At 36.9% G+C, this 22816-nt stretch overlaps 1 protein-coding gene across 1 annotated transcript in view; it reads right to left on the reverse strand.

Moving 5' to 3' along the window:
* Window positions 1–22816, reverse strand: part of Stxbp5l (syntaxin binding protein 5L) — a 278666-nt gene that overhangs the window by 79719 nt on the left and 176131 nt on the right. Inside the window, exons 14-19 of the mRNA XM_055625237.1 lie at window positions 22509–22576; window positions 19411–19451; window positions 17612–17829; window positions 12256–12428; window positions 8418–8543; window positions 1377–1528 (exon numbers count right to left, since the gene is read on the reverse strand). Of these exons, the coding sequence (XP_055481212.1) occupies window positions 1377–1528; window positions 8418–8543; window positions 12256–12428; window positions 17612–17829; window positions 19411–19451; window positions 22509–22576 (778 nt within the window). The remainder of the gene's footprint in view (window positions 1–1376; window positions 1529–8417; window positions 8544–12255; window positions 12429–17611; window positions 17830–19410; window positions 19452–22508; window positions 22577–22816) is intronic.

Here is a 22816-nt window from a genome sequence, read left to right on the forward strand (position 1 = left end):
AGTGGCTGACAGATGCGGAGCCCACAGAGCTAAACTTTCCAGGATACCAGGACAGTACCTGAAAGCTGAGATCCCCGACAAAAGCCTGGCAAGTTCTGAAGGACTAATGCTGAGCCTCTGTAAGGCTCCAAATGAGCAAACGTTCAAGTTTACAGGAGAAAAGTCAACAAAGGAGGAGAAGGTCAGTCAAACAGCACTCGTCAAACAGGAAATTCACTTAATGTTACAACTGACCTATCTACTATTTGGAAAATAATAACTACCATATATTATAAAGTAATCTTTTTGTGGCTATCTTTAGGAAAGGTATAAATATTCAGTTAGCTATTTGTAAAAATGGAAATGTAAAATCATTATCTACATGAATAACACAATCAAAGCAAACTTTTAAGCCAATTTTAAACAACTAGTGCATTCAGTAGATAATAAAAAATACAAAATTTATGGATGTTAAAGTCACCTTTTTAGATATATATTGAAATTCCAGTAAGATTTTAGATAATTCAGACTATCAAAGTTTGGCACCATGTCTTAATTAAACTTTAAATTTCTCTTTTCTTGTACTTGAATTAATTTGCTTGTCCTGCTAAGAAAAGTACCATGTTTCATAGTACTTAAATGTTGGAGAATGGTATTTATTATATTATAAACATAAGTCAATTTAGTCATTATCAGTAAAGAAAAGAGGACGGCCACAGTATAGTTACTTAAAAAATGAAAAGTGACTAGTGACCTTAAACTCTATTTGAAATGGGCTAACCAAAGTAGAGAAAAGTTAATCTGTTTATTCCAAAAAGTTTTTTTTCCCTCCTCCCCTCCTAATCCTACCTCCCCTCCCCGTTCTTCATGCATGCCCCTCCCCAAGTCCACTGATAGGGGAGGTTCTCCTCTCCTTCCTTCTGATCTTAGTCTATCAGATCTCATCAGGAGTGGCTGCATTGTCATCTTCTGTGGCCTAGTAAGACTGCTCCCCCCTCAGGGGGAGGTGATCAAAGAGCAGGCCAATCAGTTCATGTCAGAGGCAGTCCCTCTTCCCATTACTATGTAACCCACTGGACACTAAACTGCCATGGGCTACATCTAAACAGCTTTCAACCCCTAGTCCTAGTTTTCTTATTAATAGGTTCTTATTTTTTTGTTTATTTATTTATTTTTTAGGCTTCCAACCTAAGAAACTTGAGATGCTTCCTAACTTCAACAGCAAATTGAACTTTAAACATCTCTCATGCTCATTCAAAACTTTTTTGCTGTTTCTTCTAAATTCATTTATTTATATGTTGAGTCAGTATTACCATGTATTTGAGTGGTATCATACAAGAAGAACAATCTGGAAGAAAACAAGTGAGCAAATCAAGTTCAGGTAGATTGTCCCCTACCTGCAATGAACTGCTTGTTTTTTCGAGGAGATCGGGGCTGTCGCTGGTACAGGTCACTTGATCTATAGAGGTCAATGGTCCCCATGCTTAACAGTACTGTCTTCTGTAGGAAATCCACCACAACCAACCCAGTGCAATTTCCAAACGCAACTCTAAGAGGAGGAGAAACATAGAACTAGAATGTATCATAAGCATGATTATTTTCATCTTGAAGTTAAAGATAAGATTACTGAAAAGTAATCTAAGATTGAGGACATCACACAGTAATTAGTGTTAGAAAGTCAAGAAATAAGCCCACAGTTTAACATAGGACAGAAAGACTGAGTTGAATATAGGAGTCATGACTGATTGTTGCAAAAAATAGAGATGGCTTGCGATCATCTTCTTTATGAGTTTTATCATTTAAGCTGTGATTAGCAACACAGTCTTTAACTTGATTTTATGGTTTTACAGAAGAAACACATAAATCCTTTGTCCTATGCAAAAAGGGCATAGGTCAAGAAATAGGCACACTAAAGAGGCACAGACGCTCAGGTAAACAATCATGTCTTTTGCAAATAAGATCATGATTGTTTTGTTTCAAATAATTTTTTTCTTTTAACCCTTTTTCCTATCCTCCCTTTTATCTGTCTTTAAAAACAAAAACCAAGGACTCAGTAAATAGCCAGACCCTCTTTGAACTATAATCATCCTACTTTGTCTCTAGGAGACAGTTTGTACACCACTACACTTGGCTTATATTTAGGGTTTGAGTCGTAGTAGGTGAAAAATTATTCATCTCATGTTTGTTTCTTACATTCTCCTATGTATTACAAGACAATTATATTTGACTAATTTATTAATTGATTAATTAAAGCAGCTTTCCCAAGCAGGTGTTTTGGTCACCTGAACCATTGTTATATTAACTCCCATATCTGCCCATTTACAACATGCTGTCTAGCTCAACAGTTACATTCTTCATCTTTGCTTCCTAAACTAGGTGTACACGCCATATGACTACTGCTTATATGTTGTTTAGAAGCTCCATACCCTTTCATTATTTAGTCTGAATTTTGTTATAAACTATATGCATAGTTTCAATCTGATTCTTTCCATTCTGCTACACTGTTATTCCCACAAATATAAGAATAAAATAGGACAGAACAAAACTTTTATCTACTCAAAATGTTTTCCTAGTTCAAATGAAGTTCTATATATTCCAGTTAGACAGATCTTGAAATCCAGAAGACGTATTGCTATAAGACTCAGAAAAGGTTATATAACTTTGAGAAAAATTAATGAGTTTTGTTCATAAGCTTCTCATAAAAATCAATTCAGAAAAATCTTAAGTACTCTGAAGTTTTCTATGAAAAGGGAAAACTAATTTTAATATAAGTAAATGTAAAATCTTTAGGCTTTGTGATATTGAAAGATAGCTAATTATGTAAGCAATAATAAAGTTTTTATTACAATGCTCAGAAGAAAAGCTGACAAGTAGAATGTATAGCAATGATAATGATTTTTTTATGTTGGATTTAAGATATGAGGAGATGGTAACTCACACTGCAATGCTGGGGAAATCAGGAAGTGTCTGTTAAAGAGTCTGTGAAGACATTGAACTTAACCAACTTTAAACAATTAGAAAACTGGACTAAATATAATAAACAGTAGACAACAGAAAGAGGTCAGAAAAGAATGACAGCCTCATAAGTCTTTGAGCTTAGCAAACATTTCCTGAGGCAAAGTAACAACTCAAAAAGATCAGTGATTTCATAGAATTGAAGGGACAGATATTAGGAAGTAAGCTTACAAAAGCAGCTAAAACCTAAGAGGGAATGTTAGAGAGAGCTGCACATGGAAACCATTCCTACAAAGACTGGTTATATACTAATCTGATATCAGAATATATATAATATGTTCACACATACATATGTATGAGAAAATAATCTAAGAGTTACCAAATAGTAGAGAAATAATAGAGACAATGCCTCAGATAGACATTTTACATCATTAAGTAAAAACTCTGGCACCATGAAGGTGTAACATTTTTTTGAGTGGTTGGCCAAAGGAACCTAACAGAACCACAAATACCACAGGTGTTTATTAACCATATTTCATGGCTATTGGTTACTTTTCACAAACTGATGGTAAGATCCTATTGATGAAGACAGCACTTAAATATCTCATCAAACACAGACAAGTCGAGCTGGTGCCTAATTTAAGTTTCACCCCTAATGACCGGTGTTCATTGTGCTAGAAGGTACTCTGCCCACTATCAGAAAAGTAACCACCCCTAGCTACAGACCCTGTGGCCTAAACCAGTGACCTGCCTGAAAGATATACTGGCGGCATAGTGGCATGGTGACAGTAAACAACCACTTTCTGATGCTATAGCTAATGCAAATATTGGATTTCTGCAGCCAAAGATTTCTGCAGTCTTCACTAAGGTAGACTTTATTGGACAGAGGTGCATAGAAACTACAGCACTGCAATCTTCTTGAACAGAAGGTTCTGTACCCCACCTAGTCAGTACCTTTGCAACCATGCACAAGTAAATGTCTTCCCTCACTGTATCTACTTAAAAAAGGACAGATGAAGAAACTTGCTCTCTAAAATGTAGACACCAGTGCAAGACTACTAAACATGAAAAAGCAGGAAACTAATACAATAATAAGCAAACAATTGATTTCAAAGAATAAAGTTATCTGAGAAATAATCCAAAATTATATTTTTATTACTGACATTTGCATGGATACTGGGCATGTGTATGAAATGTATGTGTTTGTGTGTGTGTATGCCTGTGCGTGAAGGGTATTTGTATGCACATGCATGCAAAGGCTAAATGGCAACCTTAATTATCAGTCCTTAGACACCATCAAAATTTAAGACAAGGTCTTCCACTGAATACGGAGCTCACCAATTCAGCATGAATTACTGGCCAGCAAGTCCTAGGGATTCTTCTGTCCCTGCCTCCCCAGGCATGAACCATTATACTCAACTTTCATGTAGGCAGTAGGGATCGAACTCAGGTCCTTGCACCTTATATGGTATGCATCTTATCAACTGAGCCACCTCCCCACTTCCCTAAGCAATAATCTGACAGAAACTTTTAAAAGTATGAAAACACAGTTCAACAAACACGGGGGAGGGAGGGGAAACAAAGTGAGAAGCTAAATAAAGTTGTTAAAAAATTCTAGAGCTGAAAAACATAATTAATAAGAAGACAAATGTTACAGTTCCGGTAGCCGATTTGATTAAGTAGGATATGTATCTTGATCTGTGATCTTGAGGATGGGTATTTTTATCTTTGTGTATGCATATGATGCATGTATGTGTGTGTATGCATACATGGCCAAATGTGTGAGGGCACACATGCACATGGAGACTAAGGATTAACACGTTTCCTTCAGTCACCGTGTGTTCAATCACTCTGACATGTAGCAGCTGCCTAGCAGGAGTACTCAGGTCACAAAACTTGATAATATCCAACTCAGGCCAGCTCCAGTGGCACACAAATTCCAGGACAGTGAGCTGGCTTTCTTCACCTACATTTCTAAGGTTGCCCCCTAGTGGCTTTGGGTGCCAGCCAGGGAACTGGCAGAGGAGCAAGAAAGCACCTATAGGGCAATGACTACTGGAGCTGTCTCCTGCGTGGTGGGTCTACCAGCAGCCACTTTACGGTAGGGGAGTTTCCGGCATAAAGCCGTGAAGGTGATAGTATCAGTTATTCTCCACCAGCAACCCAGTTACTCTAAACCTTCAGGTCCAGCTATGCGTCATTGTGGTTGAAAGGTGGGACACAAAGTCAAGTTATTAACCAACGTTAGATTTAATGTTTCCACATTGTATTTTGGTGCTAGTTTGAATATGTTTCACCCCATTTTCTCTCATACACATGACTTTTGGAATGTTGGGGAAATGATTGGCATTATATTTTGGAACCATATAATTTCATAAGATCACAGTTAGAGAAGAGCCTGACTCATGAATCATAACTTTAAGTAGGTGAATGAAACTTTTGAGGAAGCACAGTTTATCTCTTGGTGAGTCATACTTTGATTTTCATGCCTATCTGATTCAGATGACTTCTAGATGAAACTTCAGGCTTAAATTTTTATAGGCTGATGTTGAAATGTTAAGACTTTTGGAGCTGTTAATGTTGAATGAAGGTTATTTTGTAAGTGATAAATATATGACATTTGGGGGATCTGGAGAAGGAAGCTAAGATCTGAATTTCTGTGGCTCCCCAAAATGTACTTACAATAGCAATGTTTTGAGTTTTGAAATTGTAAATTTATTACTGTTATAGCAAGCAGAAGTGAAAGAGCAAAGAGACATACGACAGAGAAACACCATCACTTCAGTTCACAGCATCCAGAAGAGAACATCCAGGAGTAGAACAAAGATAATATAAAATTTAGAGCTCTGAGCTCATCTCACAGAAATCCACTAGGGGAAGTTGAGGCGGTGGGCTGGAATTCCAGATTGCACTTTCTCTTTCTGGATGAGCTTCTGGCTTCTCACTCCCACTGAATAACTTTTTGTGGTATGTGATAATTAACAGAAAGCTCTATTGAAAGTGGTTTTTCTCCCCCTGCTCAGATGTAGCCTGTGGTAGCTCAGTAACGAATTGGTTTCCCATAGTGAGGGGAACAAGGACTATTTCTAACAGGAACTCAATGACTGGCTCTTTGGCCTCCCCACCCCCCAAGGGAGGAGCAGTCCTGTTAGGCCACAGAGGAGAGCTTTGCAGCCAGTCCTGAAGATACCTGATAAAACAGGATCAGATGAATGGGGAGGAGGTCCCCCCTATCAGTGGACTTGGCAAGGGGCACGGTGGAGATGAGGGAGGGAGGGAGGGACTGGGAGGAAATGAGGGATCAGGACACGGCTGGGATACAGAGTTAACAAAATGTAACTGACAAGAAAAAAATAAAACTCAAAAAAAAAAAAAGTGGTTTTTCTCTACTGTGGTTCTCAAGGACACAATGTTTTTAAACCCTTCTTCTGGTTGCTTTTTTCCATGTCACAAGGCTATTGGGCCAGCCTGTCTCTAGACAAGAGGCCCTGGAGGACATTTTGAGAAAAACTTGTTTAGGCCTGAAATGAGGAAGCAGACCAATCTTTTTTTTTTTTTTTCCAGAACCATCTCTCAGTAAACTTAAATAGTCCATGACGATTTATCAAGTATAATACATATTATAAAGGATATTTAAAATAAAACCTAAAGATGATGGCATTGAGATGAGGAGTCTCTAGGTCTTGGACGCTCATCTCACAAATGAGATCAGGTTTCTTATGAGGAGAAAAAGCTTGCAGACTGTATCTTCTAATGAGAATGCAGTCAGATGCCATTTCTGAAACACTGAGCCCTCGTCAGACACTGAATCTGTTGAAGCCTTGATCTTGACTTCGCAGCCTCCAAAAATGAGTGATAAACTTCTGTTGTATATAGATGGCCCAGTGTAAGATGTTTTATTACAGCAGCCCATACAAAGATATTTGTCTTTAAAAAAAAAAAAAACTCAGGCAAAATATCTAACATTTCATCAGAAAGCATTGTGCTTGTTACAGTGTATTAGAGTAAGAAAGTTGTCTTCATATTTTAATTAGCAGTTTTTAAAAATTCAGCAGTGGGTATTGGATTTTTATATGTTTTATTGTTTGAAGATTTTGTACATGTATACAATGTGTTTGATCAAGTCTACCCCTCATATTGTCTGCTCCAATTCTTCTCCCATTATAATAATGTTACCATTATTCCAAATGGCTATGTTGTTGTTTTACACACTGAGTCTACTCAGCACTTTCAGCATGTGTATGAGTGCAGGTCTCTCTGTTGGAGCATGGGCAGCTTCTCATATATTTTATGTTTTTGTATCTCTGATCTAATCACATGCTTTTTGTAGTTTATTCTGTTAATTTGATCAGAAGCCTTGATTCATTTAAAATGGTAAAACCATCTGCATTCTTGATACAAATGAGCTTTGGTTATAAATATTTTATAATTTTTCTTGATAGATTTTTTTAATATTTTGGTTAGAAATTTAAATTCATGTTCACATAAGCCATAGACTTGTAATTTTCTATTATGGTAATAACCTTTTAAAGTCCTCAAATTTATGTTACCTCCTAAAATGAGACAAGTGAGATTTCATCTTTCATAAATCTCAGAAAGGTACTGTATGATTATTATTTACTTCTTTAATACTTGGGAAGTTTTACTTTGATGATGATTTGAGGTGAGATATTTTTTCTTTTCTTTCTTTCCTCCTTTCTCTCTTTTTTTTTTTGAACAACCAAAGCTCTATAAGGCAGCCATCCAAGCTGTCGTTCTCATACTCTCATATTACAATGTGCTCTTCAGCGGAGTTCCTTCACACAAGAAATGTTTTCTCTAATGAGCCAATCTAATTCTCTTCAGTTCCTGAACTAAGTGGCACATCTCCATAGTCTTTAAATTCTAATAGTCCTCTCACCTGACTTTGAAGGCCAATCTTTTGAAAAGGGTATCTTGAAAATGCTTGAACTTGCCCATTTTTAAGGTAACTAGGCTAGAAAATAACACGTTTTTACCTCATCAACTAACGGGAATCATGGATGATGTGTGCAAGTACATTACAACTGAGACCGGGACTCTCCGAGCAGGATAAAAGAGTCAGTTACCATCAGAAATCCAAAACTTGCTCTATTTGCAAGTGTAACTGAAACCAAACTTCACAGGTAGATCTCCTATCACATTAGGCAAAGTTGAAGTGAACTTGGCAAGACAGGTCAAAAGAAGGTATCCAAAGTGAAACACAAGGGGAGGGGGGACAGAAATCCAAATCAATCCAAAAAGAAAAATCTGAATTAGGGACATCACCACTAATATAAAATCAAGGAAAATAAAACAAATAAACTAATCATAGCACAAGCTTAAATATTGTATAATATTATAGTCAATATAATAAAACTGAGCTGAGGGATTGTTCTAATTTTTAAGACAATATTTGAAAAGAAGCATTTGCAAACTGTTTAAAATTAGGTACTACAAAGCAGAAAGTAAGTTTCATCACTTACATTCCATATGCTGAGCTTACAGCAAGGCTGGTTATCTGCTGAGGCGGCTCCCCATCTACCCACACCAACTGAATAACTAGATCTGCTTGGTAGCCCGGGGGCATTCGCACTGGCCGTGTTTTGACACTAGAACAAAGAGAAAACATAATTTCACCCCATGCAACATTAGCTTATTCGTCTAGAGAATTTACATAGCGATCATGCTTCAAAAACCTATAACATGGGTGGGGCAAGCATGTATCCATGCTGGATGGGCAAGGCTTCATCACTCTCTCAGGAGTACCAAGCTACATATCCTTGCTCAGGAATTTTTTTCAATCAGTTTCACAACTTTAACAGAGAAAACATTTTCTCTTTTGTAGTTGAGGACAGTACTTTTAATTATTTTCCTTTTATAGCACTTTAACCATGAATTATAAAGCATAACAATAAAAATAATTACTGCTATAATTATTTTTGGCAACCTGTGACAAACCTAGGCATAGCTGAGAAAAGGGACTCTCAATTGAGTCAGTACCTCAGTTGAGGAATTTCTCCATCAGACTGGCCTGTGGGCATGTCTGTGGGGGTCTTTCTTGATTGCTAAATGTTACAGGAAGTCCCAGGCCACTGTGGGCAGTGCCATCCTTGGGCAGGCAGGACTGGAGTATTGTAAGAAAGGTAGTAAGACAAGCCAGTAAGCATAGTTCCTCCATTGTCTTTGTTTCGGTTCCACCTTGAGTGCTTGCCTTGGCCTCCCTCAATGATAGACTACAACCTATAAACCAACCAAGCCCCTCCTTCTCCAGGATTACTTTTGCAACAGAACTTAAACTAGTTCTGTTTAAGCAATAAATTACCACCCAACAAGAAGTTCAACATATCCAATGACAGTCCTCTTAACGCTCTCTAAACTACTCCACCTCTGTCTTTCTTCTGTTCTGAAAACCCTCCTCACCTTCTAGCTACACAGAAAAACTTTATAGTCTCCCTTCACTGCTACAATCTTATATCTGTCAGTTGTTCACCAAATGCTATCAGTATTACTTTGAAGATATATCCAAAGCTAACTACTTTTTACTTCTTTGCTGCTTTGATCTTAGAACTGCCAAACAAAAACATAGGCTGTCCACTTAAATTTAAATTTCAAATAAATAAGAAACAGCTCTTGAAATTAAAGGTGTATCCACTGCAATGCTAGTTATATGATGTTATAAAATAGTCATTGTTTATTTTCAATTAAAAATTAAATGGGTAAAACCTTTATTTTATTTGAAACAATAAGTAATTGGTCTCTAGCTTCTTTCCTCCATCCTCAAGCCCATGTTCAATTCCATACTAAATTGATCTTTTTTAAAACTTAAGCCCAATCATGTTACTTTCTATTTAAAACTTTACAAGTGACTCTTCACTTTCCTCTTAAGATAAATGGCAAGGTTCTTACAATGCCTCATTATTGGACTTCTATTATCTTCTTACTATTAGGGCTCTTCTCTGAGCTCTAGCTGCATTGGCCTATTTTCCTAAACATGCCAAACACTTCAAAGCCTTTGCTCTAGCTATTCTTTCTGCCTAGAACATTCTTCTATCATATAGTCTTTGTTTAACTCTCTTAATTCTTTCCAATTTTTTCTTCAATTGCATTTCCTTGATGAGGCCCATGATAAATATTTATTAAGCACACAAATAGATATAAATAAAAATAAATATATTTATTTAGATAATAGATATAAATAAAAATAAATAAGTATAAATAAAAAATAAATAATTGCAAAATGTATATGTTGATAAAATTTCAGTATTGCTAAAACTAAACAATTATCTAGTTGAAATATTTATTTACCAAATAATGTATATAGAAATAATCAACTTCAGCAAAACAAAGTGACAAAAGCAAACATAAGACCTACTGAAGTATTGAGTATATGCAACTGAAGAACAATCCATAATCTAGTTAATAGAATAATATTTAGATTTTTTGAGTGTTTGACCTCTAGGAATTAACCTCATAATATAGAATTATGTAGATTTTATTTTAATTTTAATAATCCTTGAGATTGATTTCGGTTATTGTCAAGTCAACTCTATTATGCTTCAATAATTGCTAATGCTAACTTCACCTTTATAAACAGACCTTTTTTTTACTGGCTTTCTCCATCGTCCTTGTCTTTAATTCTACATTTTATAACTATCTAGGTAATTAGAAGATGTGTCTCCAACAACGGGTTTTCTTGGCAAACAAATTGGTCTACAGTGCTGTTTTAAACATTTTGTTCTTTTATTGGTTTTCATTTTCTTTGAACTCAATTAAATGAACTAAAGTGATATGATGAAAAATTAAAAGTATAAATGGGCTGTCAAGGTAGCTCAGCAGTAAGTGTGCTTCCATGAATCCTGAAAGACAGGGGATTCATCCCCAAGACCCACAAAGCAGGTGGAGAGAACACATTCCTATAGGTTTCCTCTGACTGTCACATGTACAGTATGGTGTGTGAGTGTGTGTGTGTGTGTGTGTGTGTGTATGTATGCATGCACATAAATGTACATATATACATATTTAATTTTTAAAATTTATGTATTATTTATTACAATTTATTCACTGTATCCTGGATGTAGCCCCGCCGTCTCCCTGTCTCTTCCCAGTCCCACCCTTCCTCCCTCTTCCCTTATTCCCTTTCCCTAGTCTTTTAACAGGGGAGGCCCTCCTTCCCTTCTGTCTGACGCTAGTCTATCAGGTCTCATCAGGACTGGCAGTTGTCTTCTTCTGTGGCCTGGAAAGGCTGCATGCCTCAGGGAGAGGTGATCAGAGAGTCTGCCACTGAATTCATGCCAGAAACAGTCCCTGCTCCCCTTACTAGCAAACTCACTTGGAGACTGCTCTGCCTATCCCAGAAGGAGGTCTAGGTCCTCTCTGTGCATGGTCCTTGGTTGGGGTATCAGTCTCTGCAGGGCTACCCAGGCCCAGATTCTTTGACTCTTTTGGTCTCCTTGTGAAGCTCCTGTCCCCTCCAGGTCTTTCTATTCCCCCCCCCCCTTTTTTTTTATAACATTCCCTGCACTCTGCCCAAAGCCTGGCTATGAGTCTCAGCATCCTCTTCGATATCCTAATCACATATTTATGAACTTATAAGAGTTTTTCACTAGAAAAAAATTAATGATTTTTTTTTTGCTTGAAGATTTTTTCTCCAATTAATTCATGCTTATGCTTCCATTCTGAAAATCCTCCCTGTCTCGAAAAAAAATAAATCTTTTAAAAAATTAGGGAAGAAATTCATAGATTACTACTAATTATAGCTTTTGTTGTTGAAATCTTATCTCTAAATTTTTTATACATATTTGCATAAGAAATAAGGAAGGAAGCTATCTAGAATTCTTAAAGTAATAGATACATATGTTGTCATATGGAGTATAGAGGAAACCTTTGCTTAGGCTGAATTTGCCAAGCAGCAAACACTAGAAACATTTATTTCACAACACAAAAGTAATAACCTATAAATCCTATAATGAAAGGCGTAACAGCAAGCTAAATTTTACTATGAGTTCTATAAACTAATGCTTTTTATTATGTTGTTAAACTTACATACACTGAGTAAAACATTTAGCAATATTCACTAATAAATGAAAAACGTCAGAATATTGCCTTGTTAAACTTCCCATTTTATCAAAGCCATAGTTTCTACAGAATCCTAATGAGAAAAAAAAATAGGTAAATGAAGTATGAAAATCCTGTGCCTTTTGGGGGAGGGGCTATTCTCATAACTCATCTAAGAAGAGAGAATAATAACTTTTCCTGTTACAGTGTGTAAGATTGATATGATTAACAGATGAACGTGCTTTGACACTTGGTAGCTATTCTTACCTGAGGCACGGGATACTGTCCTTTGTCGGTCCTTCACTAGACACAGTATTAGTGCTTCCGGAAAGACTCCTTGAAGACGGAAGTTGAGAGGAGAGATCTGGAAATGGAGGACTTGTTTCTGGCTCTGGGGTAATGATGTCTTCAACGTCACACTGAAGTCGTACCTCTAATGACTTAAAAAGAAGTCATTTTAATTTAGTCTAAGTTATAACATAATGTGCCTATAATAGTAGGCACATTAATATATGGGGTTTTTAGATATTATTCTAAATTTTTAGACCAGTAAATTCAATAACTTATACTCAATTTGAGAATTATCTCTAGCTGAATTAAGTAGTTAATTATGTGGACTAGTCAATGGCAATCACAAAAAAAGCATAACTTTTAATTAAATTTTTATTTTTTTATATTAATTACAGTTTATTTTACTTTGTATCCCAGCTGTAGCCCCCTCCCTTATTTCTTCCTTATCCCATTCTCCTTCCCTCATTTCCTCCCTGTCCCTCTCTAAGTCCACTGATAGGGGAGGGCCTCCTCCCCTTTCATCTGACCCTAGCTTATCAGGTCTCATCAGGCCTGGCTGCAATGTCCTCCTCTGTAGCCTAGCAGGGCTGCTCCTCTCTCGGGTGGGGAAGGGGAGATCAAAGAACCAGCCACTGAGTTCATGTCAGAGACAGTCCCTGTTCCCCTTACTAGGACAGTTACTTGGATACTGGGATGCAATGGTGGGATCTAGAAAAAGCATAATTTTACATTTCTCAAACCTATAAAAGACACCTATTATTGAAAATACTTTTGTTGTTGTTGTTGTTGTTTTTGTTGTTTGAGACAGGTTTTTTCCAGTATATCCTTGCTGTCCTGGAACTAGCTCTGTAGACCAAGCTGGCCTCGAACTCACAGATATCTGCCTCTGCCTCTCTAGTGCTGGGATGAAAAGTGTGCAACATCACTGCCTGGATTTTAGTGTCACATTCTATTTGTGAGGCAGAAATTCTTATATAATGAACAGTCCTGTGCTTTCTCAAACTTATTTTGTCAACTTGACACAAACTAGGTCATTTTAAAAGGGGGACCCGCACATGAGAAAATGTCCCCCAACAGACTGGCATCTAGGTAAGCTTGTCAGGCATTTTTTTAGTGATCGACATAGGGGCCCCCAGCCCACTGGGGGCGGTGCCACCTCTGGGCAGCCATCCATGAGTTTTATCAGAAAGAAGGCTGAGCAAGCTTTGGGGAGCGAGCCAGGAGGCATTGTTCCCCCACAATGTCTACATCAGCTCTGGCCTCAAGGCCCACACTCTGCGGGAGTTCCCATGGTGCTTGAGTTTCTGCCATGACTTTTCCAGTGACAACATCTGGAAGTGTGAATAAAATAAATCGTTTCTTCCCTGAGCTGTTTTGGTCATGGCATTTTATCATAGTAATAAGAAACCCCAAGTAAGACAATTTTTTACAATAAATTATAATTTGGTGGATGATTAAAATAAAAGAAAAAAAATGATAGTTATTCCGATGAAAGAAATTAAAATGGATATGTGTATATATTTATTAAAAGCATTTAATTTACAACGTAATGAGTATGTTTTGATACTTAAGAATGGATTATAATATTCATATAGCATGAACACACAATATTACCAAACTTATTATAACAATTATATTTAAACTATTAGAAGCCTTTGGCAGGGACAGTTTGGTTACGGAGGACTTATTAATGCTGTTAACACCATTATAAAAAAACCTGATGAAATCAGCAAAAAGGTTACCACTTTACTTTTATTTTTCACACATGAAATTGTATGGATATGAGAATAAACTGTCCCCAGACTCTATTACTGCCTAAATGGTTCAGAGCCGCACACATAAATATCAGCAGTGAAGTTGGGGTTGAAACTTAGGCCCATGTGACCCCAAGTCCCAAACTTTCAATATACTCTTAAAAAATGACAATTTTAGTTGTGGTAAAAACACAAAAAAAGCCTATAAAAATTATTTTTATATTTTGATTAAAAAGGGGTAAAATATATAGGACAGACAGGAAAATTAAAGGTATATTAAGTTAGATGTAGTTGACAGCACAGTAATATCATTGTTTTGTATAATCAGAATTTTGTGTAATGAATTTAAAAATTAATTTTGGTAAGGTAATGTTATAATTACTTTTACCATATAAAATGTTGCAGTATAAAAATTATTAAGAGTAACTTTATTATAATTGAGAAATAATCATTTGTGACAGCTCATTAATGAGAAAACATAAAGCAGTTAAATTTTTTAAAAAAAGACAAAGCCTTCCCTAATTTGACACAGACACAAAGTAATACTTGGGGCTGGAGAGATGGCTCAGTGGTTAAGAGTACTCACTGCTCTTCCCAAAGGTCCGGAGTTCAATTCCCAGCACCCACATGGCAGTTCTCAACTGTTTAATGCCCTCCTCTGGTGTTCAGATGCAAATGCAGTCAAAGTACACATACACAAAAAATACATAAATAAATCTTTAAAAAGTAAAGCTATTTCCAAAATGATCCTGTACAACAACAGATTATCTGGAGGTATCTCCATCCCCGATCTCAAGCTGTACTACAGAGCAATAGTAATAAAAACTGCATGGTATTGGCATAGAAATAGAAAGGAGGATCAGTGGAACCAAATAGAAGACCCAGAAATAAACCCACACACCTATGAATACTTGATTTTTGATAAAGAAGCCAAAACCATTCAATGGAAAAAAGATAGCATCTTCAACAAATGGTGTTGGTCCAAATGGATGTCTACATGCAGAAAAATAAAAATAGATCCATATTTATTATCCTGCACAAAACTAAAGTTCAAGTGGATCAAAGACCTCAACATAAAACCAGATACTCTAAATTGGTTAGAAAAAAGTGGGGAAGAGCCTAGAACTCATTGGCACAGGAGACAACTTCCTGAACAGAACACCAACAGCACAGGCTCCAAGAGCAACAATCAATAAATGGGACCTCATGAAACTGCAAAGCTTCTGTAAAGCAAAAGACACTGTTGTCAGAACAAAACGACATCCTACAGACTAGGAAAGGATCTTCACCAACCCTGTATCTGACAGAGGGCTGCTATCCAGAATATATAAAGAACTAAAGAAGTTACAAAGCAATAAATCAAGTAATCCAATTAAAAAATGTGGTACAGAGCTAAACAGAGAATTCTCTGTAGAGGAATATAAAATGGCAGAGAAACACTTAAAGAGATGCTCAACATCCTTAGCCATCAGAGAGATGCAAATCAAAATGACCCTGAGATTTCACCTTACACCCAACAAAATGGCTAAAATAAAAAACCCAAATGACAACACATGCTGGAGAGGTTATGGAGAAAGGGGAACCCTCTTCCATTGCTGGTGGGAACATAAACTGGTCAACCACTTTGGAAGTCAATCTGGTGCTTTCTCAGACAATTAGGAATAGTGCTTCCTCAAGACCCAGCTTTACCACTCCTAGGGATATACCCAAAATTTGCTCAAGTACACAACAAGGACATTTGTTCAACCATGTTTGTAGCAGCTTTATTTGTAATAGCCAGAACCTGGAAATAACCCAGATGTCCATCGATGGATGAATGGATACAGAAATTGTGGTATTTTTACACAATGGAATACTACTTAGCAATCAAAAACAAGGAAATCATGAAATTTGCAGGCAAATGGTGGGATCTAGAAAAGATCATTCTGAGTAAGGTATCCCAGAAGGAGAAAGACACACATGGTATATACTCACTTATATAGACCTATAAGATATGATAAACATAATGAAATCTGTACACCTAAAGAAGATTAAACAAGAAAGAAGACCCAGGGTAAGATGATCAATCCTCACTTAGAAAGACAATTGGGATGGGCATTGGACATGGGAGAAAACAAGTAACAGGACAGGAGCCTACCACAGAGGGCCTCTGAAAGACTCTACCTAGCAGTGTATCAAAGCAGATACTAAGACTCATAACCAAACCTTTGGCAGAGTGCAGGGAATCATATGATAAAAGGGGGAGTTAGTACGATGTGGAGAGGATAGGAGCTCCACAAGGACCAAATATATCTGGGCACAGCGGTCTTTTCTGAGACCATACTCCACCAAGGACCATGTATGGATATAACCTAGAACCTCTGCTCGGATGTAGCCCATGGTAGCTCAGTAACCAATTGGTTTCCCATAGTAAGGGGAGCAGGGACCATTTCTGACATGAACTCAATGGCAGGCTCTTTGACCTCCCCACCCCCGAAGGGAGGAGCAGTCCTGCTAGGCTACAGATGAGGACTTTGCAGCCAGTCCTGAAGATACCTGATAAAACAGGGTCAGATGAAAGGGGAGGAGGTCCTCCCCAATCAGTGGACTTGGAAAGGGGCAGAGAGGAGATGAGGGAGGGAGAATGGGATTGGGAGGAGATGAGGAAGTGGGATACAGGTGGGATACAGAGTTAATAAAATGTAACTAGTAATAAAAAATAATTAAAAAGTAAACTATACTATCTGATTAAATTCATAAATGTATATAGCTGTTTAGGGATATCCTATACATTACCTGCTTTAAAAGGCATTATATGTTATAGTAATAAGTATGTTTTCTTTATAAGTAAAAAAACATTGATATTATATTGACATTTAAAATTTAGGAGGAATTAACTCAGTTTAGTTAGGCAGATGCAAAATGAAAAAGATACAAAGGTATGTAACAACAGACAGCAATATGATGTTCAATTTCTAGTGAAATTAATTTATAATAACAAGCCATTTTGACATTGAAGTTTTGTTGGACAACTGTTTATTTGAAAACCAACTACTTTTTAATATATTAAGTGTACTGGCTGGTTTTGTGTGTCAATGTGACACAAGCCAGAGTCATCACAGAAAGGAGCCTCAGTCAAGATGCCTAGTGAGATCCAGCTGCAAGGCATTTTCTTAATTAGTGATCATTGGGGAGGGACCAGCTCACTATGGGTGGGGCCATCCCTGAGCTGGCGGTCCTGGGCTCTATAGGAAAGCAGGCTGAGCAAGCCAGGAGGCAGCACCACGGCCTCTGCATCAGCTCCTGCCTCCAGGTTCCAGCCTGCTCAACTTCCTGGCCTGACTTCCTCCAGTGATGAACCATGATCTGCAGAATAAGCCCTTTTCTCCTCAACATGCTTTTTGGCCATGGTGCTCCATCACACCAATAAAACCCTAAGACATTAAGTAACAATTATTAAAAATACTATGGATTATGTTAAATATGAGTTATATACTGTACTCTTGATGGCTTAAATGCCATACTAAGTAACAGTGCAAATACATAATTGTTTTCTTTTAGTCGTTATAAATAGGAAAGTTAAATTGAAAGTAACTTACCGCTATTTCTGTTGTAATTTCATGCCTGCTGAATTTATAAATTATGACATATGCAGAGACTCCCGATACACAGAATATTCTGCTCTCTGGACACCAGTAAATCATCTGGACAGCAAATGGATCTTCCTCTACTATCTCACATGTTTGCTTGCCATCTCCCACCTTCTGCTTTTCAAATACTTTTGAAGTTTTTAGCTTGTACAACATCTGTAGTGTCACTACAAAATAACAGAATGAAGTTATTTCCTAGTTTGCTTTTAATTCTTCGCCATTGTTCAAGTTTTTTCAATATATTTGTTGAACCACAAAAGTAAAACCTAAGAAAGGCAAGTCACGTTTACATAGTAAACGCTCAGTGTCACACGCTTGCTTATGGGAGCAGTATCAAGAGAGAAACTTATATGGTGAAAGAGAAAGAATGTTTATGAGAATTGGAACGAAGAAAATTTATAATGGAAATCAGAAAATAAGTCTCTCCCAGATGAGAGGTTGTTCATGCTTTTTCACAATAAGCCCTTTACTTGCTTAATAGAAGGCCGATACAATGCTCTAGATGTTTTCTTAGACAGAGATCCTTTAGGAAAGATTTCACCTTTGTGGTTTTAGTTAAGAAAGGGTCAGGTACAGGCTTATAAAACTCTGGGTTTATGAATGGTTTTCAACAACATTTATTTTGGGGAAGTTATTTCTACTTCAGAACACAGTAAGACCACAATTTCCCATACAAAACAAAAGACTCTTCTTGTAGAAATGGTCTTCAAAAGAGTTTCAAAAGCCAGTAGTTTCTGCAGAAAGGACACAGCTTAATTTAATAAGAAGCAGTAGTCAGTACAATTGAAGAAAATTCCACAAAATAATTAGCCTGAGTCCCCCCTCAACCCTGAATAGGGTCTCTCTGTGTAGCCTGGCTGTCCTGGAACTCCCTATGTAGACCAGGCTGGCCTTGAACTCACAGAGATCGGCCTCCTGAGTGCTGGGATTAAAGCTGTGTGCCACCACCTCCCGGTTGGCCTGAACTTTTAAAAATTCTTAATAACATACTCAGGCCCACCTAGACTTAAAAAAAAAAAATCTCAAAAAATGACTAGATAAATAAAAAAAGAGATTTTTTTTTGGTGTATCACTGAACTTCCTGGTTCAAATAAATCTCTACCATTTCTGATTAAAACAGCATTTGATGACACGACATTTAGAAATTTCACATTTTGACATGTATTTACACATGTGCATTTCTTTCTCTTAAGAACATGCTTTGTGAATGACATATATGGGCATAATGAAGATTTAAGTAACTTTACAGGCTCTAGCACACTGACTGCATAAATTATTCCCTAAATTACCTAATTGTTAAAAAAAATAAAAAGAATCTTTACTGTTATCAAATAATTTATTTTGACTTTCATCGACTATTACAGAGAGGGATAGGAAAGCTGAGAAGAGAGGAATGAAAGCATTTGTCAAACACCACCCAGGTAAGACACAGAAGGAATTTCCTGAAGAGTTAATTTGGTAAATCTTGGATTTTTTTCCTGATTCAACATGCATTTTTTTAGATAGCTGAAAGAGTGGCTGTAGTCTTGTTTATTTAATATTATTGCATGCAATTACAGTAACATACTTTAAGCTGATCTAAAATATAGAAAATAAATTATGCTAGATAATCTATTTATAACAAATATAATATAATTATGCTAAAATATTTCTGAAATGATAATTTTGAAAATTAAAAAGTGTTGTATGGCCATAAATAAATTTTAACAAAATATTCTCTGCTGAATGCGGATAAGTGTAACACTTACTTGCTGAAGCATCCCAAAATTTTATTGATCCATCAGCATGACTAGATAAAAATAAAATAGCATTAATTAAAGTATATAAAATAAATCAGTCACTTTAAATACATAAAAAGTTCATTTACTATTGTTAATATCTTCATAAAAATCACTGTGATGAATGTTGATTCATGATAAACCATTTCTAAGCTCAAAACGATGACTTTTAAAATCTTATTATTTATTACAGTTTATTCACTTTGTGTCCTTGTTATAGCTCCCTCCCTCATGTCCTCCCAGCCCCGCTCTCCCTCATTCTCATACCATGCCCCTTCCTATTCCACTGATACTGGAGATCCTCCTTCCCTTCTATCTGACCCTAGTCTATCAGGTTTCATCAGGACTGGCTGCACTGTCTTCCTCTGTGGCCTGGCAAGGCTGTACTCTCTAGGAGAAGGTGATCAAAGAGCCAGACACTGAGTTCACATCAGAGACAGCCCCTGCTCCCATTACTAGGGAACTCACTTGGAGACTGAGCTGCCATGGGCTACATCTGAGCAGGGGGTCTAGGTCCTCTCCATGCATGGTCCTTGGTTAGAGTATTGGTCTCTGCTGGACCCCTGGGCCCAGGTTTTTTTGTTCTGTTGGTCTCCTAGTGGAGCTCCTGTCCCCTCCAGGTCTTTCTATCTCCCCCTTCTTTCATAAGATTCCCTGCACTCTCCCCAAAGTTTGACTAGGAGTCTCAGCATCTGCTTCAATACCCTGATCATCAGAGTCTTTCAGTGGAAGGCTCCTGTCCTGTTCCCTGTCTTCTCCCACTTCAGATTTCTATCCTGTTTCCTCTTCTGAATGAGGATTAAGCATCTTCCCAGGGTCATCCTTGTTGTTTAGCTTCTTTTATACTATAGAGCTAAATAGAATTCTCAATGAGGTATCTACTGGCAGAGAAACACTTAAATGTTCAACCTCCTTAGTCATTAAGGAAATGCAAATCAAAATGACCCAGAAATTTTACCTTATACCCAACAAAATGGCCAAGATAACAAAAAAAAAAAAAAAATCATGTGACAATACATGTTGGAGAGGATGTGCATAAAGGGAAACTCTCTTCCATTGCTGGTAGGAATGTAAACTTGTATAACCACTTTGGAAATCAATCTGGTGTTTTCTCAGAAAATTATGGAATAGTGCTACCTCAAGATCCAGCTATACCACTCATGAGCATATAACCAAAAGATGCTCAACCATACAACAAGGAAATTTGCTCAATGGTGTTCATAGCAGTTTTATTCGTAATAGCCAGAATCTGTAAACAACCTAGATGTCCCTCTGCCAAGGAATGGATACAGAAATTGTGGTACATTTACACAATGGAATACTACTCAGTAATTAAAAACAAGGAAATCATGAAATTTGCAGGAAATTTTATGGTACTAGAGAAGATTATCCTGAGTGAGGTAACCCAGAAGCAGAAAGGCACACATAGTATATACTCACTTGTAAGTGGAGAGTAGACATATAATATAGGATAAACATACTAAAGTAGTGACATTTCTGATGCTATGAATTTTGAAGTAAATATTAGCCATTTGATGAATGTTTTGTTGTGAGAATAAAATACCCAGTTTAAACATTTAAGAGAAGAAAGGTTGATTTTGTTCAAGGGTTCATGGTCCATCATGGCGGGGAGAATGTGGGAGAGTAGTGCCCATCATGGCAGTAGAAGCATGTAACAAATTATTAATCTCAAGATGTACGGAAAGGAAGCAAAGTAAAAACAAGAGACCAGGCTCTAGAAATAACCTTCAAGGTATTCATCCAGTGGCCTCTTTCCTCTACCTAGTTTGTCCACCTCCTGCAGTTTCTCCTTTCTCCCAAGATAACACTATCAGGTAGACACCAAGAAGGCAATACTTAAGCCTATGGAGGACATCTTATGTTCAGCCATAGCAATGGGGATACAAAGCATGATTTCTGAAATTTGAGGAATATGATGTTTTGTTAAGGGTTTTACTGAAGTTAATATTCTATTGCTTCCAAATAAAGTATTTCTTATAAATCTCTCTCATAATTTTATTGACTTTTATAATTTTATTATGACTCTTCTACTAATATAATCTAAATATAATTCTTTTGTATAATTCTGTAAGCAGAAGGTTATTGTGTAATTCAAATTCTGGTTTCTGTATCCCCTCCCCCCATATATGGTTGCAATCCTTGTTCTGAGAATCTCTTGTCTGAATGTTGTGTAAACACTGCTCCCCAAATGTCTCCTGATATGCCAATAAAGCAGCTTACAGCCAATCACTGAGCAGGGGAGAAAATAAGGCTGGACTTCCTGCCAGCCAGGGAAGGAGGAGTTAGAGGAGGAAGTAGGGGAATGAGCCGTGGGAGGGGTACAAAAGACCTCAGGGGAAGGATCTGGAATAAGAATACAGAGTGCAAGTGTCTCTGGGATATGTGCTGTTAGGAAACCAGATTAGTTTAGAGGGTTAAGAACAGAGTATTCTCCCTTTACCTCCCCCACCCCCCCACCCCCCGCGGGAGGAGCAGCCTTGCTAGGCCACAGAGAAGGACATTGCAGCCAGGCCTGAAGATATCTGATAAGCTAGGGTCAGATGGAAGGGGAAGAGGGCCTCCCCTATCAGTGGACTTCCAAAGGGACAGGGAGGAGATGAGGGAGGGAGGGTGGGAATGGGAGGGAATTAGGGAGAGGGCTATGGCTGGGATACAAAGTAAATAACCTGTGATTAGTATTAAAACAATAAAAATTAAAAAAAAAAGAATAGAGTATTCTCACGTATTATGTTGTGAAGATTATTATTAAATAAATATAAAAGTTTCAATTATTTGTTTGACGACTGTGTTAAGGGAGAAACTGAAAAACAAACACAGATTTATAAAAAGTAACTTTAACATAATTCTGTTTCCAGCAATTTGATTATATTTTTCATAAAGCTAAGAATTATGAATTAAAGCTATTTCTTAGATTCTTATTTCTTATTTTTATTTAAATGATTCATCTGCACAGAGCACAGTTACATAAGTGTCAAGACCTAACAAATACTTTTATTAAAGTTATAACTATTTGTTATAAATTATAATTCACAAAACATCTTACTTACCCAGTAATAATAATTTCTGGATAAGTTTGTGCTCCAAGATTCCAAGCTCCTCCACTGACTGGCCATTCCTAAACATATTATTGAGAAGAATATGTAGGTTTTATTTTTTAGTTTAAATGGCTTAGAATTTTAGAATTAAATGTTACAAAATAATAAAAAGATGATTTAATATCACATCATTACAAAACAGCCAAAAATGAAGTATATAGTTATAATTGATCCTTTTGTTAAACAAATCGATCTATAAATGCAGAATAGCAATTTGTTTAAAAATGGATTTTAACCAATATTACCATTCACATAAACTA

This window comes from Psammomys obesus, unplaced genomic scaffold (assembly GCF_907164565.1).
Source record: "Psammomys obesus unplaced genomic scaffold, mPsaObe1.curated_primary_1811, whole genome shotgun sequence".
In the NCBI taxonomy this organism is placed as follows: Eukaryota; Metazoa; Chordata; class Mammalia; order Rodentia; family Muridae; genus Psammomys; species Psammomys obesus.